At 38.1% G+C, this 16,243-nt stretch overlaps 1 protein-coding gene across 1 annotated transcript in view; it reads left to right on the top strand.

The window, feature by feature from the left end:
• Nucleotides 1-15,045, top strand: part of l(3)80Fj (lethal (3) 80Fj) — a 694,407-nt gene extending 679,362 nt beyond the window's left edge. Inside the window, exons 53-54 of the mRNA XM_090387924.1 lie at nt 12,919-13,137; nt 14,825-15,045. Coding sequence (XP_090244050.1) covers nt 12,919-13,137; nt 14,825-14,956 — 351 coding nt within the window. The 3' untranslated portion in view covers nt 14,957-15,045. The remainder of the gene's footprint in view (nt 1-12,918; nt 13,138-14,824) is intronic.
• Nucleotides 15,046-16,243: the final 1,198 nt, after the last annotated feature.

Below are 16,243 nucleotides of genomic sequence, written 5' to 3'. Positions count from 1 at the left end.
ACCACTGCAAACATTACTTCTAACCCCACTTGCAAGTTACTGCTATTACTAGCAATGTACTGCTTTCCTATTCTTCTGATTGCTTTTGTCACTGGTTGGCACCACTCCTACCTCCACGTGGCCGAGCTGATAACCTTGGAGAAGAATCTTCCTCTCCCGGGACTAAAAGGTGCAAGCATGGATCTGAATAATATTCTACCATTAGAGCCTTCAAGCTCAAGATCGGAAATGTCTGAGCACTAATCAACTGAAAAGACTTCGAAGAGAAGTGCAGTGCAATGAGATGCCAAACCTTCTGGTGATACACTCTCTCTGCCCAGCCTGTAGCCAAGTTATCACCATGGATTCCAAATATCATCCAGAGATATTTGGAATCCATTGCTGGAACACCAAAAATGGTTAAACATCTACAATCCAGAGACCTCCTGATAGGAACAGCCACCTCCAAACATTCTGAGTGGCTGCTCAAAACAACAACTTTTGGTTGGCTGCCAGTATCTGTCACCTCCCACAATATGTTAAATTCATCCAAAGGTGTCATCACAGAGTGGGACCTAATTACAGTGTGTGAAGTGGGATTAGTTTCAAGAATTCAGCGATCAAAAAGTAATCGGTGCCAAACGTATAATGACTAAGAAAGATGGAAATCTCATTCTGACCCGATCCATAATATTAACTTTCAGCACTCCAGAATTGCCATCCTCAGTAAAAGCTGGCTATTTAAACTGCAGAATTCGGCCTTATTTTTCAAATCCTGTTCGTTGTTTTAAATGCCAGAAATAAGGACACTCCCAGCAAGCATGTAGTGGTAATGCCATATATCCTATCTGCGGTTACAAGGAGCATACACAGGTTATTCAGCCTCAACTCCCGTTTGCCCTACCTAACTGTAAAGAAACTCATCCAGCCTTCTCTAAATCATGTGAAATGTGGAAAACAGGGAAGAAAATACAGAAATATAAAATAGAACATAAAGGTCACATACCATGAGGCACGCAGGGAAGTTATGTCGACCATGCCTAGTCATTCTTATGCATCTCACACTCGAAGCTCTCATGCAACAGCAGCTCAAGCAGATGTAACAATACCACCCAGCATATCTCTAGCAAACTGGGTTAAAAGTACACTATCAAACTCTGGGAAAGACATACCGCAAACTAAAACCAGCGAAGCAATCAACAGTCCAATCAGCAGCCCGACTGACATTCCGACGGTTCCACATGACAAAGAAAAGCTGAAAGCTAAAGACAGCAAGAAAACTGAATCATCCACCAATAGTATGGAAATAGATACACTCAGATTGTGAGGAATCCATACTAGAACTTCAAGCAAATGACACCATGGATACTGGATGCCCTGCCTTCCCAAAAAAAGACCAAAAAAAATTCTCCTCAAATAAAAAACAGTCAGATGAATCATCTTCAGCTAAACCAGAATGATGCACAATATTTTACAATGAACTGCAGAGGCCTTTGTTGCAACACAGACAACATTAAAGACCTAATTAACCAGTATTCACCGGGTTGCCATTTGTCTTCAGGAAACTTACCTAGCCTCGCAAATTTCTCCTCTGATAAAGAACTATTGTCTTTATTGAAGAGATCGTAATACAGCCGAATGCTGCCCATGGTGGTGTAGCAATCCTGATAAATTCAAAGATCTCAACTAAACATATCCCGTTTCAGACTGAATTAGAAGCTGTATGGATAACTCTTCATGTGTCAATAACACTTGTGTCCATCTGCTTAGCATCAAACAATAATTATTCTTTAAAAGATCTTGAAGATCTCTTCATGCAAATACCTCCACCTGTCTACTAGGAGATTTTAACAGGCACCACCCCTTATGGAGCGATCCTAAACTAGATAGACGTGGTCGACTCATTGAATGCTTTCTAGAGGCACAAAATCTCACAATACTCAATACTGGTGCACACAGTCAAGGTTTTTTTTTTTTTTTTTGTTAGTTGTTGGTGCATTGGCTTCTGTGGCCATAATGTACCTCCCAAAGTTTTTGCATTTTTTTACTCTGATCCAAGCCTGAGGCGGGATTCGAACCCACAACCTTTGGGTTGCTAGGCGGCCACTTTACCCACCTGGCTAGTCCAGTCAGCTCACAGTCATGTACAGCTTCCATGTTGACACACCTGAGCAATAGATCTCTCAATTTGTTCTCCAGTGCTGGTCCCAACCATAGAATGGTACATTATAAATGATCCCATTGTCAGTGACCATTTTCCAATCGTATGCAACTTTCTATTAGCACAGACACCTTCAACTAAATCCTGCAGGAAATGGAAATTTGTCCAAGCAAACTGGGCAAATTTTCAGTCCTCGATCTCTCTCTCTCTTGATGAGCAAAAAATCCACCTCCAGCATATTGATAATGTGACGGCTTACATTGCATTTCTTAAAAGTGGCCAAAGACACAATACCATTATCAAATCCTCTAGCAAAAAGCATTATAATAACTGGTGGAATGAGGAATGCACAAAAGTGAAGAAAGCAAAAAATAAAGCCTGGAATTTATTTCGATAACATCCAACCACAGCCAGCCTCGTTAATTATAAGAAGTTAAGAGCAAAAGCACGTTTCATACAAAGGCAAGCCAAGAAAGAATCTTGGACATGTTTTGCATCGAGCATTAACAGAAATACTGACACCAAAATAATACGGAAAAAAGTTCTGCTAAGTTTCCTACCACACCTTCTCCAATCCTTTCCTGGAATGGATAAGATCTATCCAGTCCCTCAGATATTGCTAATGCTTTGGGCAATACTTGTGCTGAAATTTCAGCAGCATCAGCCTAAACAACATCATTCCAATGAATTAAAAACACTACAGAAAAGCATTCTATTAATTTTCACTCTGCCCACCTTCTTCCATATAACAAACCTCTACAATATTCTGAACTTCTGCATACCATTAAAACAGCCCATAATGGTGCTGCCAGGCCAGATGGGATTTATTATGCAATACTACAAATCTTGATGACAAAGCTTTGCACTGCTCTTGGTTTTTTACAATCGTATATATTTAGAAAATGCTTTTCCAGCTTCTTGGCATCACTCTACAGTTTTGGCATTCCTAACGCCTGGAAAAGATCCAACCAACCCTCATAACTATAGACCAATATCTCTCTCAAGCTGCGGCACCTCCGTAGCCAGGTGGGAAGGAGCAACAGTGCGTATCACACGCTTCTTGATTAGACCGGGGTTCGAGCCCGTCACCACCAAATACGGAGGATGCGGAAAGGTCAGGGAATGACCACCGCATATTCCCGGAGCAATATGGCCTTAGTTGCTAATGCTCCTAAAAACCAAACAACAAACAAACAAACTCTCTCAAGCTGCCTCAGCAAAATCCTTGAAAAAATTGTACACAGAAGACTCGTCTGGATCATTGAGTCTGAACATCTAATGAGCCATAGTCAGTATGGATTTTGTCAAAATAGGTCTTGCATGGATCTCACAGTGAAAGCTGAATTTGCCATTCCTAATACCTTTGTTAAGCTTGAACATCTAGTGGTGGTTTTAATAGATATAGATAAGGCTTTTGACACCACCTGGTGGCATGGCATACTTAGTGAATTTTACTCTCTTGGTTTATGGGGCAACCTTCCTATATTTGTTCAAAACTTTCTATATACTAGATCATTTCAAGTTCGATACCAACATGCCCTCTCAGCAACGTTCATTCAGGAAGGTGTCCCACAAGGATCAGTACTGAGTGCCACTCTTTTTGCTCTTAGAATAGATTCTATCACTAAACAGCTTCCAAATACCGTTCAAACTTACCTTTATGCAGATGATCTTTCCATCTCCTGCCATTCCCAAAACACGAGATCCATTGAACGACAGCTTCAGATGTCACACTCGAAGCAGAAAATAGTTGCTATCCATTTTTGTAGGTAATGCAAACTTCATCCGGATCCTGAACTTCAAATTTCTAATGTCCCCATCCCGGTCACCAATAACATCAGATTTCTAGGATTAACCCTTGACAACAAGTCAAATTTCCTAGATCATATTAAAAATATACTTACTTCCTGTCTAAAAAAGTTAAACATACTCCGAACTTTATCCACCCTAACATAGGGTGCAGATCATAACTCCTTACTTCAGTTGTACAGGGCATTAAGTGCTTTGAGGATTGCACTTGGTGCATTCAGAGCATTGCCCGCACATAGTCTCTATGTTGATGCTCACGAGCCTCCACTAACTTTACATAGAAAAACACTGCTACTAAAGTATTCTGTTAAGATGCAAAGTTGTTCCTTGTGTCCTATTCAATCATACCTTTTCAGTCCACCTTTAGAAAACCTCTTCAGAAATAAACCTAGTATAGTAAAATCAGCTGGCCTTCACCTTCTTGAACTTTTGCAGGTTTGGAATGTTTCCATCCATTCTGTACAACAGATAGCAATTTGCTCTCAACCACCATGGGCTCTTCCTCCTGTACTGATCTGTGACACTTACCAATGGGGAAAGAATATTTTAAAAGCATCAAATGTCAGACAACTTTATGCAGCTCACACTCAAAGATATACTGATTTTCTCCAATTTATACAGATGGCTCTAAATCTAATGCAAACATTGGAGTAGCAGCAGTGTTTTCAAAATATCATTATTTCAGTATCTTCTCAGCTGAATTATATGCAATCAAACTAGCTTTAGAAAATCTGTTTTTCTGACTGTTCTTTAAAATCTGTTATTTACATTGATTCCCTCAGTTCAATCATGGCACTATCTAATTCCTCAGATATAGTTCACCTTTTTCTAGATGAAATTAGAAGTTTATTGTTAGAAATTGAATAACACCATCAACTGGTTACCTTCTGTTGGATTCCAGCACATTCTGGTATTTTGGGAAATGAACTGGCTGATAAAGCTGCAAAAAATCCATCAACCTTAGATTTAATCAGTATCCCTTTTCTAGAATCAGACTATGGACAGCACTCTGGCACTCTCAGACTGATAATAAACTCTTTCAATTTAAACAAGATCCGAAAATTTGGCTCTTTAGTGTCCGTACATCAAGACGAGAAGTAGCCCTTTCAAGAGCAAGATACGTCATTCCCATCTGACCCACCTTCATTTACTCACAGTGCCTACATTGTTCTATAAATCTGACTGTTAAACCTATTCTGATTGATTTTCCTTACTATAAAGAAGACAGAACCCCAACTTTGCTGTCACTGGTTAATCTTTGTAAACCAATAATGCTAGAAAATCTGATTGGTGACAAAGTAGATCTTTCAGAGTTTTTTAATTTCCTCAAGAAAACTAGAGTTTTTAATCTTTTTTGACTACAGATTTTTCTGACCATACGAGAATATCTGATTTCTTTATATAATAAATGAATATGTGCATTATAGCCAAAGCAGCTTATAGCCCCGGGTGCCAGGCGATCTTCCCTGCGACTTCTCTGTGATTATATTACAGAGATAAGTTTTTCCCTTTGGGTTCACACATTTTTCTTCCGTTATTAAAATATTTAATATGAGTTTTCTTTCTTAAAGCATAAGGAAGAAGTTTCCAGAAAGGAAAGTAACCTTTCTTAATTTTTCTGTGTACTAACCTTCTATTTTACTCGCTTGGTCACTTGGTAGCACTACTCCTGCCTTTCCGTGGCAGGGCTGGAACTGGGTGAAAAGACACCACCCAGGACTAAAAGGAGTTTAAAATGGACCAAAAAACTAACAGCACAAGATTGGAGAAAGTTAACTCCAATAAATCTGATGACTTACAACTGAACATGTCTCAGGCTAAGAAAATGAAAATCAACAGCTCTCAGCCTATTGTTCCTTTATTTTTGGTGATACACTCGTTATCAACACAACCTGTTGGGAAATTATCCCCATTCTTGGTCCAGAAGACTATAGAGTCCATGATTGGATCAACAAAAATTATAAAACGATTACAATCAGGTGATCTCTTAGTAGAAACCTCACTAAGTCATCAATCTGAGAAATTGCTAAAAACAAAGACTTTTGCAGGACTGCCAGTTGAAATTGCCCCACATAATTCCCTGAATACATCGAAAGGTGTTATTATCGAATGGGACATTTTGACTGTTTCAGAGGAAGAGGTTAGAAGAGGCTAACCTACTATGCTAGCTAACAAAACAGGTGATACATGTTAGGAGGATAATGATGAAATTCACACTCCAACCCGATCAGTTATTCTTACCTTTAACAATCCTTCTCTTCTCCACTCAGTTAAAGCAGGATATATTTAAATTGCAAAATCCGACCATATATACCGAATCCAATAAGGTGTTATAACTGTCAGCGATATGGACACTCTCAGGCAACATGTTGCAGTGATCCCATCTGGCCGCTCTGTGGATCGAAAGAACACAATCAAGCAAACTGCACACCACTCTGTCCAAACTGTCATGGAAATCACTTTGCTTTTTCGAAGACATGCAAAATGTGGATATTGGGAAAACAAATACAAAGTATAAAATAAAGTGTCTTATCTGGAAGCAAGAAAACAGATGCAACTGAACCTTCATGTTCCTATCCTTCAGCAGTGAAACGATAGTTTGCTGTCGTTTCAGCAGTGAAATGACAGCAAACTATAGCCACTCAAACAGAGGTGGTAATACCTATAAATCAAATTATAGACTGGAGTAAAGTAATATTAATGACAAAAACAGCTTCACAAGAAACATCCAGTGCTAAAGAGCAGGATACTTCCGTGCCTGGAAAGGAGAAATCAGAAGTAACATCCTCAAAAACAAAGCAAACAGCATCTAGTAATCTGTGTGAACAGAAACAAACAAACAAACAAACAAACAAACATAGATGAAATGGATACTGATGAACAGAGAGAGAGAACATACTAGAATACATCCTGCAGAAGATATTGATACACCTCATCCTAATTTTCCAAAGAAAGACAGACCCAAATGTGATAAATGAAAAAACTCAAAAGTGCAGTCAGATTCAACAAATAGTTTTGAGACCTAAATAATGCAGTATATTATTATACAGTGGAACTGTCGTGGTTTACATTGAAAATTGGATGAAATAAAAGATATTATTCAGCAGTATAAACCGGTCCGTATTTGCCTTCAGGAGACCCATCTAACACCTCAATCTTCACCCACATTTCAAAACTATACACTTTTCCGGAGAGACAGAAATTATAACAGAACTGCCAAAGGATGAGTGGCAATTTTGGTGAATACTAATATACCAGCTAAGCAAACAACATTAAAAACCAACTTAGAAGCAGTGGTAGTGAGAATAGCCATCAGAATTTCTATCACAATCTCATCCCTTTATCTTCTACCAAATATTCCTCTCTCCAGATCGGAATTTTTTTTTTTTTTATGTGAACCGCAAACACAAGAGGTATTAGAACCTATAGTACTTAGTACCGTGCTTGGGTTGGAGGTTGAGAAGATGAAAGAAGATATTTGTTGACATTGGACTTGAACTTCTGTAGATTGTAATTTTCAGGAAATACGTATGAAGGAAGGTTGTTCCAGAAAACAGCAGTTGAATGAATAAATGAGGAAGATGAAAAGTTGGTTCTGTGGGTTTGAAGTTGGACAGTAAATGGATGTTGGCTGGTGGCGGCACGTGTTCGGACTGTTTTGAAAGAGAGAGAGCAGGAATTATAGAAGCCAATTCAGAAGAACAGTGCCCATGGAAGTATCTGTAGAAGAGGCATGCAGCAGAAACAGTATGTCTATGAGAAAGCGAGTGGAGAGACTCTGTTAGAGATGAATCATTAATTAACCTAACTGCCCTCTTCTGAATGGAATCAAGAAGTCTGAGAGAGGTTTTGGGGGCACCACCCCAGATGTGGGAACAATATTCCATGGCAAGGCGGATTTATGATTTATGCAGAGTGAGCAGCTGTTTGGAAGAAAAGTAACGCCGAGAGCGAAAGAGAAAACCAAGTTTTTTAGATGCAGAGGAAGCAATTAAACGATCTTACTATGCAGCTTCAACCTCCCTATTGCCTTGTGGGAGATATGAATGCGCACCATCATCTATGGGATCTTCTCACATGGACAGTAGAGGTAACTTAATCGAAACTTTCCTTCTTCTTCTTCGTCCTTAGCTGGCAACAGGGGGAGGCGGTTGGCTACGCAACCAGTATGCTGCTGTAGGTGCCGCAGGGTTTCGGACTTGGTCTGTGATGTTCTTCCATACTTTACGATCCATGGCGTCAGTCCTGGCCTGGTTAAGGTCAAGACGTCGGCTCTTCAAGTCATTTTCCACTTGCTTGGCCCACGTTTTCCTAGGCGCTGTCCGTTGGATGCTCCATTGGGTGGGTCGTTGTCTCCAAAGGAGTGTGGATGGTATTCTGTTCGTGCCCATTCTACATACGTGGCCAAACCATCTAAGCCTTTACTTCTGGATTTGGTCGGCAATGGTTGGTTGCTGTTGGTATCTGGTGCAGATGGTATCATTAGTGATGCGGTCACGAAGTGAGATGCCCAAAATCTGCCGCAGGCATCGCATTTGGAATACCTCGAGTTTGTTTAGATCTAGCTTGAGACAAATCCATGTTTCTGATCCGTAAAGGAGAATGGGCAGGATCAAAGTCCGGAAGAGTCGGATTTTAGTCTTTGAGGAAATGTTGGTCCTCTTCCACAGACACCATTTGAGCGAGGTGAACGCAGTGGCCGCCTGTCCAATTCTGCTGTGGATTTCCATGGTGGATGCAACTTTCTTCTCCTGGACCAGCGAACCAAGATATTTAAAGTCCTGCACTTGCTCGATCTGGATGCCTTCGAGATAGATGGTGGCTTGCGACCCATCTGTTGTCAGGGCCTTTGTCTTATCAGTATTGATCTTCAAACCGTATGGCCGGGCAATGCGGGCAATGTCGTAGAGGATGTCCATGGCTTCAGAGTCGTTACCAGCAAAGATAGCACTATCATCGGCAAACATCAGGTCAGTCACATAGTGATCCTTGTCATATTGTATGCCCCGTCTGTTTCTGAATGCTTGCCTCATAATGACGTCTACCACGATGTTGAAAAGCAACGGGGAGGTTACATCCCCTTGGCGGACTCCAGTTTGGATGGTAAATTCCTCAGATAAATCGTTCTGGATGCGCACCTCGCTGGTTAAACCGTTGTATGCAGTTTGGAGGAGTGTGATGACTTTTCAAGGTACATGTTCGACCTCTAGTAGTTTCCATAAGGCAGGCCGATGGACACAGTCGAAAGCAGACTTAAAGATCATCTGTGGGATCTTCAGTAGAGATCAGTAGAGGTAACTTAATCGAAACTTTCCTAGATGATCAACAACTGAATTTACTGAATACCGGATCTCACACTTATATCAGTTTGGCTACAATTTGGCTACAGTTTGGCTCCATTTGCAATGGAGAGACGAACATATTATCGGAAAATGATCACTATTGTAAGGATCATTTAATACGAACCATTCTATACTGGGATAAATTGATGGAGAATCAATTTATCCTAGTATAGAATGGTTCGTATTAAATGATCCTTACAATAGTAATCATTTTCTGATAGTATGTTCCATACCGATACAATCGACTCTTACAGAAGAAACCAGAACAGTATGGAATTTTAAAAAAGTTAATTGGAGTTAATATATGCAATTAATCAAGCTGGATAAGCAATTAATAGAAACCCTGACAATAGTTGATGCTATCATATATATCACCGATCAACTGCTAGAAGCTTCGAAAGCTACAATACCTCAAATAAGTAAGGCAAGGCAGGCACGGTACAACTTTTGGTGGAATGCAGAATACGTGACAGCAAAAACAAAACAAAATCATGCATGGAATGGATTCTGGAAATATCCAACTACTCTCAATTTGATTGCATATAAAAAAGCCAAAGCCGAAGCGAGGAGAATTCAGAAAAAGGCAAAGAAAAATTCTTGGATCATGTTTGCTTCCACACTCACTAGGAACTCGAGTCCTGGTTTGTTGTGATAAAAAATTCGGATTTTAAATGGAAGATATCCAAGCATACAATCTCAAATCTTCCATTGGAAAGGGCAGGACGTTTCTACAACAGACAAGATATCAGAAATTCTGGCTGAATCTTATGCTTCTATATCAGCAGTTACAAGCTACAGCACTGACTTATTGCAATAATTAAAGACAGTTGAAGAAGGAGACAGCAGTCTCCGAAAGCTTCAGGTTTTATTGCTTTTAATCCAGTTTATTTTAGATAATTTTATTGCTTCGGTATATTTTTAACGTTTTATCGTAATTTTTTGTAATATTTTAGTCTTCCGATAGTGTATCACATTATTTTATTATTTTTATAGTAAAAATTTTTTATTCCTTGGCTGGTGTTTGTCTTTAATTATTGCAATATGGAATTTCCCAGCCCCATAGGCCTGTTTGAAGATACAGCACTGACTTTCAAAATTATAAAGTGCAAGCTGAGCACCAACTTCTACTTTCTCTAATCTATACTGACTCCCTTAGTGCAGTAGCAGCTCTACAAAATAGCAAATATTCCTCAAATTCCTTGATTCAGCATCTTAAAAAAACAACTCAGAGTTTTGCATAAAGCAAGAAAACAAGTGTCTATCTGTTGGAATCCCAGGAAATAATCTTACAGATTATAGGGATGTATTTCATATCAAATATACTTTCATTTGGAAACAACTTTGGAGGGACCAACCGTGAAATGAACTCCACAGAATAAAAAAAGATCTATGTTCATGGCGTTCGAGCTCATGTACAAATAGACAGGAAGAAGTTATATTGACAAGACTGCGCATTGGGCATACCTTCCTCACTCACAAACATTTACTTCTAAGAGATCTCCCTCTCTGCTCTGTCTGTCACATACAACTTACAGTAAGGCACATCCTGATTGATTGTCCATCCTATTCAGCCATTCGAACCACTTACTTCCAATCATTAGCAAACTTGCAAGCTCCTCTAACCCTTTTTCATATACTTGGTGACAAAGCAAACCTAAGTGAGCTCTTTATATATATTAAACATCTTGGAATAAAAAATACACTTTGATATATCCATAAATCATTAAAATGAATCTGGTGATGCTGACAGACACATATTGGCCATAGTTGCCCTTGTGTTGTGAAATTTTCATAACAACAACCAAAGCAGCTTATGTGCCATTAAACCCCCACAACAACCAACCAACCTTCAAGACACGCTTCTTGATTAGACCGAGGTTCGAGCTCGTCACCACCAAATACGGAGGATGCAGAAAGGTCAGGGAATGACCACCGCATATCCCGGAGCAATATGGCCTTAGTTGCTAATGCTCCTGAAAAAAAAAAAAAACCAAACCAAACCAAACCAAACCTTCAAGTTCGGAGAACTAACACATAATATGGCATGTGGCTTCTAAGAATCTCTAAGAATGGCAGATGTATAAGGTTCTAGTGTTAGTTAACAAGTTCTACTCTTAATGTATGTTAATTAAGTAAAAAGTTCTTCTCGGACTGTCAAAGTACATTAATTAAATAAAAAAAGTCAATTTTCTAAAAACTCATCTGTTTCAAGGTCTTGAAATTTCAGCATCTGCACAGTTATAGCCTTGATCATGATTTTGTTTTATGTAGAAAAAAAAATCACAGGCTTTTCATCTGTTTACTAGAACATAGGCCCCTTAGATAATTATAGTTTTCAAAAGGGGGGAAAAAACCAGAAGCAGTTTTCAAATAGCACACTATGCTATTAGTTGCTTTGGCATTACATTGCAAATACCATTCTCAATGATAATATATCTAGAATGTAAAAGATGCCAATTGACATTAGTAAAAGCAGATAGCTGTGTGTAATCATTAAGACTACTGATTCTGTTTATATTTGGTGAAAACGTTTGATAAAAACTAGGTCCCTAAGTAAACAAAGTGCCACTATCTTCTCATAGTAAATTAGTTCTCCTATCACATTGAAAATGGGGTCATAGACTATAAAATATTTAAGGGCAAAAGCCTCGTACTACAAGGTAGAATGACTACCATGTAGGTTAGTGCAAAAGCATCGTTTTAACGTAGCCATCTACCAAAGTAGTTAAATTAATTAATTAAATTGGCATCGTTTTGGTTATATCTCATATTGTGCATGCCTTCACAATGAGTTTCCAAAGTATTCTCAGTGGATACCAGTAAATAACAGTAGTCTTCTCCACTGGTGAAGTGTTATTTATTCAAGGTAGTACCATGGCAACTTGTGAAGGCATTCACAATATGAGATATAACCAAAACGATGCCAATTTAATTAATTAATTTAACTACTTTGGTAGATGGCTACATTAAAATGATGCTTTTGCACTAATCTACATGTTAGAATGGGGTCATATAATGCATTTGAAATGAACAGCATCCCTTTTGAGATGTGGTTACTACTTATTGGTTTGTGCCATTGGCCACTGCAGCTGTTTGGTGTTATAATCAACTCATCTTTAGAATCCTTAGTTTAATTATTAATAAACGTTTAGTTTAATTATTAATTAGTTACTTATAGTTATTTTCATAATAACAAGCTCTACAGAGTGTAAACATTTCTTTAGAAATTATCGTTATTGGAATATTCAGTTGTGTGCATTAAAGGGTGCATGCGCGCACACACACACGTTATTTGAGTAAGTTATGCTACTTCACTGGAGACCCTTTCCTCCCACATCTCAAATTTACTTATGTAATATGCTTTTATCCTCCAAAAATTCCTAAGTACAAGAAATCTCTCCTAAAAACAGCCTAGAAAAGATAACCTTTTTTTGAGCAGTTTATTTCTTTTGAGTACTGCAAATATTTCTTGGAAAATAAACTGTGGTTGTTACTAAAATTAATTTATTACCTCATTGTCATTGAGATAGTCAAATTTAAATGAAATATCCATTTGGAAAATTTACTGTAGGTTTTGGTAAATATTAAGAATTTCATTTTATATTCTTTCTTTCTGCCTACCTTTAGAGTATGAATCATCCAACAAATGAAGTGAAGCAAACAGTTGCATTAACTGTTAGTTATTTAGCTCGAAGGATAGAAGGGCCATTATCATCTGTAGTTATGAAAACTCTTGTTCCTCATTTGGTCAATGGTACAAAGGAGAAGAATACAGTGGTAAAGGCCAATAGTGAATATGCTTTGGTAGCAGTTCTTCAACTGAGAATTGGAGAAACCACAGCACAAGTGAGTATCTCTCTCTCTCTCTCTCTTATAATACCAAATGGCTAAAGCTAAACTAGACCACTTCAGGAAACTTAAGGTCTCTGTATGATCCTCGACTCAAATATTTTTCTCTTATAAAATTAATATGTGCCTAGTAGTAGTATCACATACTAGCAGGTATATGACACCATAACTTATAGGTTTGTTACTCTTATTCGGTGTTATAATTTTCAAAAGTAAAATTTTAAGCTAGTTGCTGAATGTACGTGCATGCACGCACACACACACACACACAATGATGCATTCATCAGTACTATATATACAATGCTGTGCATGGATGTGTTATCCCTCTCTATAAAGTGAATGTATGAAATGTATTTTATTGGCATACTTATTTCTCTTAATTGTCTATTTTCTAGAACCTTAAAAAATAGCTCCTGAACTGTGCCAAATGTACTTTTCAGGAGCATATTCTCACAGTGAAGGGGTACTTAATTGTTTCTTTAGTGTGCTAATTATCTGGAATATTTTGTACATCTCTTACAATTATTCATATATTGGAAGCTTTGTTAAGAAGGTGGAAATCAGGATCTTAACTACCAGCATAAAATGGATTTTTTCCCCCTTCAATCTGTGTGTATGATAATGTGCAGATCTAACTTGTTGAAATTCCGCTAATTCTCCTGGATGCTAAGAAAACCTATCATATTGTGGCCCCTAGAGGTAGAGAATATCATCTTTATGTTCAAGGTTGCAAAATCTATCAGCAACCCTGAAAAGAAAACTTCATTAACTGGAGAATGTTTTCAACAAGGAGTAATTTTGAATCATCCAAGTTTCCCAATAATGTAATTGGTTCAATGTTTCGGAAGTGGAAATATGTTTGGTTATGGCCAGAGGACACTTGATACTACTAAGTATCTTCCTTCACAATGCATGAATTACAATTAATTATAATTTTTATTCTTCACTTTCATTGATTGATTATTAAATTCCTTTGGCCTTCATGAACTTATCAAAATGTCAAGTTTACAAGCAGACTGAAAGAGGTGCCAAGATATCTTCAGTTGTTTTGAAGTTGTATTATGACTATGTTAGAAGCTTAGCCAACAAGCCTGATGACTTTCGAATTCTATTAATGGATCATTTTTATCACGGTCAAAGTAATTTTTTTTTTTTTTTTTTAACTTAAGTTGGGATCAGGTGCTATAGTTGCTAATAAATTTGCTAAAACATACTTCTTGTGATAGAATTAGTATTAGCAGGAATAATTGCACTTGAAATCTGCATATATGTGATCTTTATGTTCAAGGTAATGCAAATATAAAAAAAAAACACTTCTCACCAGAACTATAATTCTGTCGCTTGTTATTAAAAAGAAACAAAATACTCGTGCTATTATTAATGTACATATAACAACAAATGGCACTGAAGAAAGGAATCGTGCAAAAGAGGTAGAAGACTTGTTAACCATTATTATGGATGCCTGCAAAAGCTAAATTGACTTTAATGAGGATTTTTTTTATTTTTAATGTAAAATTTACATCACAAATTTATTCCTAATAAAGTGTGTGCATGTGTGTTGAAATTCCATTAAAGAATGTAAATATTACTCATCCAATGGTTGTTTTAAAAAATATATTTGGTACATCATTTGAATTTGTATATTTATTTATTTATTTTTTTTTTTTCCTTCTGATTTATGCAGAACTGTATGAGTTTCCTTGATGCAGGAGCTAAAGATGCCCTTCAGGATGTCATTAATAAAGTGCTACGAAGGGTAGCTAGTCAGCCTGAACCTAAGGTTGATGAAGATTTAGATGACACTTTGCTCACTTGACCTCAGCCTTGTGTAATTATTTTGTAATATTTAATTGTGATCTGTAACTGAGATGTACAACCTCCTATAATAAATTTTATTCTACGGTTTTCCAAGAGAATGACTGCTTCATTCTGTACCATATATCTACTTTTCTAGACATTGAAGTGTATAAGTTTATACTGTAAAATAGTTAAACCATGTCACATTCATTTTACATTTATTCAGTTGCATAACTAATTTTGAGTGAACATAGAACCAACAGTACTGATATAGTTTCTTCTACCCTTTCCATATTTGTCATTTGAATGAGCAACCATCCTAGTTGCCACCTGAGCTTATGCCCATATATGACTAGTTCTCATTTGTGCCATAAGCCCTTACAACCAAAATTCAATAGGTTAAATTAAACAAATAACACAGATACCCCATCAATCAATTCAAATAGCATAATGATTATATATTAAACAGCTCAAATGACCATTTGGCCTCATGGTGAAGGCATCACACCCCCCACCATGAGGTAACATCCTCACAGCGAAGAGGCAGGCCGCTATTACCTAGCAAGGATAGCTTGTCTGCCAAAGACCCGATGAAAATATTCAGCAAATCTATTGTGTGTCCCTAGAAATCAACAGTTCTACCAACATGGATTCATGGAGAGTGAGCATCCCTTGCTCCAACCCTGCTCTCAAGTCTTCATAACAGGGACATGTAAGCATGATGTTTCCAGCTCCCCGCAGGAGCACAAATCCGAGGGGACTAACTCCAACTGAAACAGCCTTGATCCCAGACCATGTGTAGTGAGATGCCAACCCAAACTGCAACCATGGATGTCGCCATTGGACGACAGTATGAACAGAGGTTATAAAGGAATACAGATGCCTACCTTCCTCAGAGTTGGTCCATTGGGTCTGTCATATGGTACCCAGCATTCTATCCACCTTTATATATCTGCTTTATTCTATCCACTGGATATTTGGCATGTGCCACAAAACTCAACTGATCCTTCAGGCAAACACCAAGGTACGTATTCCTCATGAACACCGGAAGTAAGAAGTCCCCAGAGACTTCTGCACAGAAACTTGCAGCTTATGCAAGTCAGCCCACGATAATAGGTTGAAAAGGCAGGATGTAACCCATGCATCAAGCTCTCTGCAGGAACCCCCTTCCCCCGCAAAAGGAAGGCCAAGTCATCTGAGGGTACCAACTTTGATGTCGGTATCCTCAACATCATGCTGATTCGGGAACCTGTCGAGTACCCAATTCCAGAGAATGAGCCCAGTATGGACCCCTGATAACATCCAC

The sequence above is a fragment of the Mastigoproctus giganteus genome, chromosome 2, assembly GCF_048544385.1.
Source record: "Mastigoproctus giganteus isolate SK-2022 chromosome 2, ASM4854438v1, whole genome shotgun sequence".
NCBI classification, from domain to species: Eukaryota; Metazoa; Arthropoda; class Arachnida; order Uropygi; family Thelyphonidae; genus Mastigoproctus; species Mastigoproctus giganteus.
The sequence above is the reverse complement of the archived record's forward strand: the minus strand, read 5'-3'. Positions and strand labels throughout refer to the sequence as shown.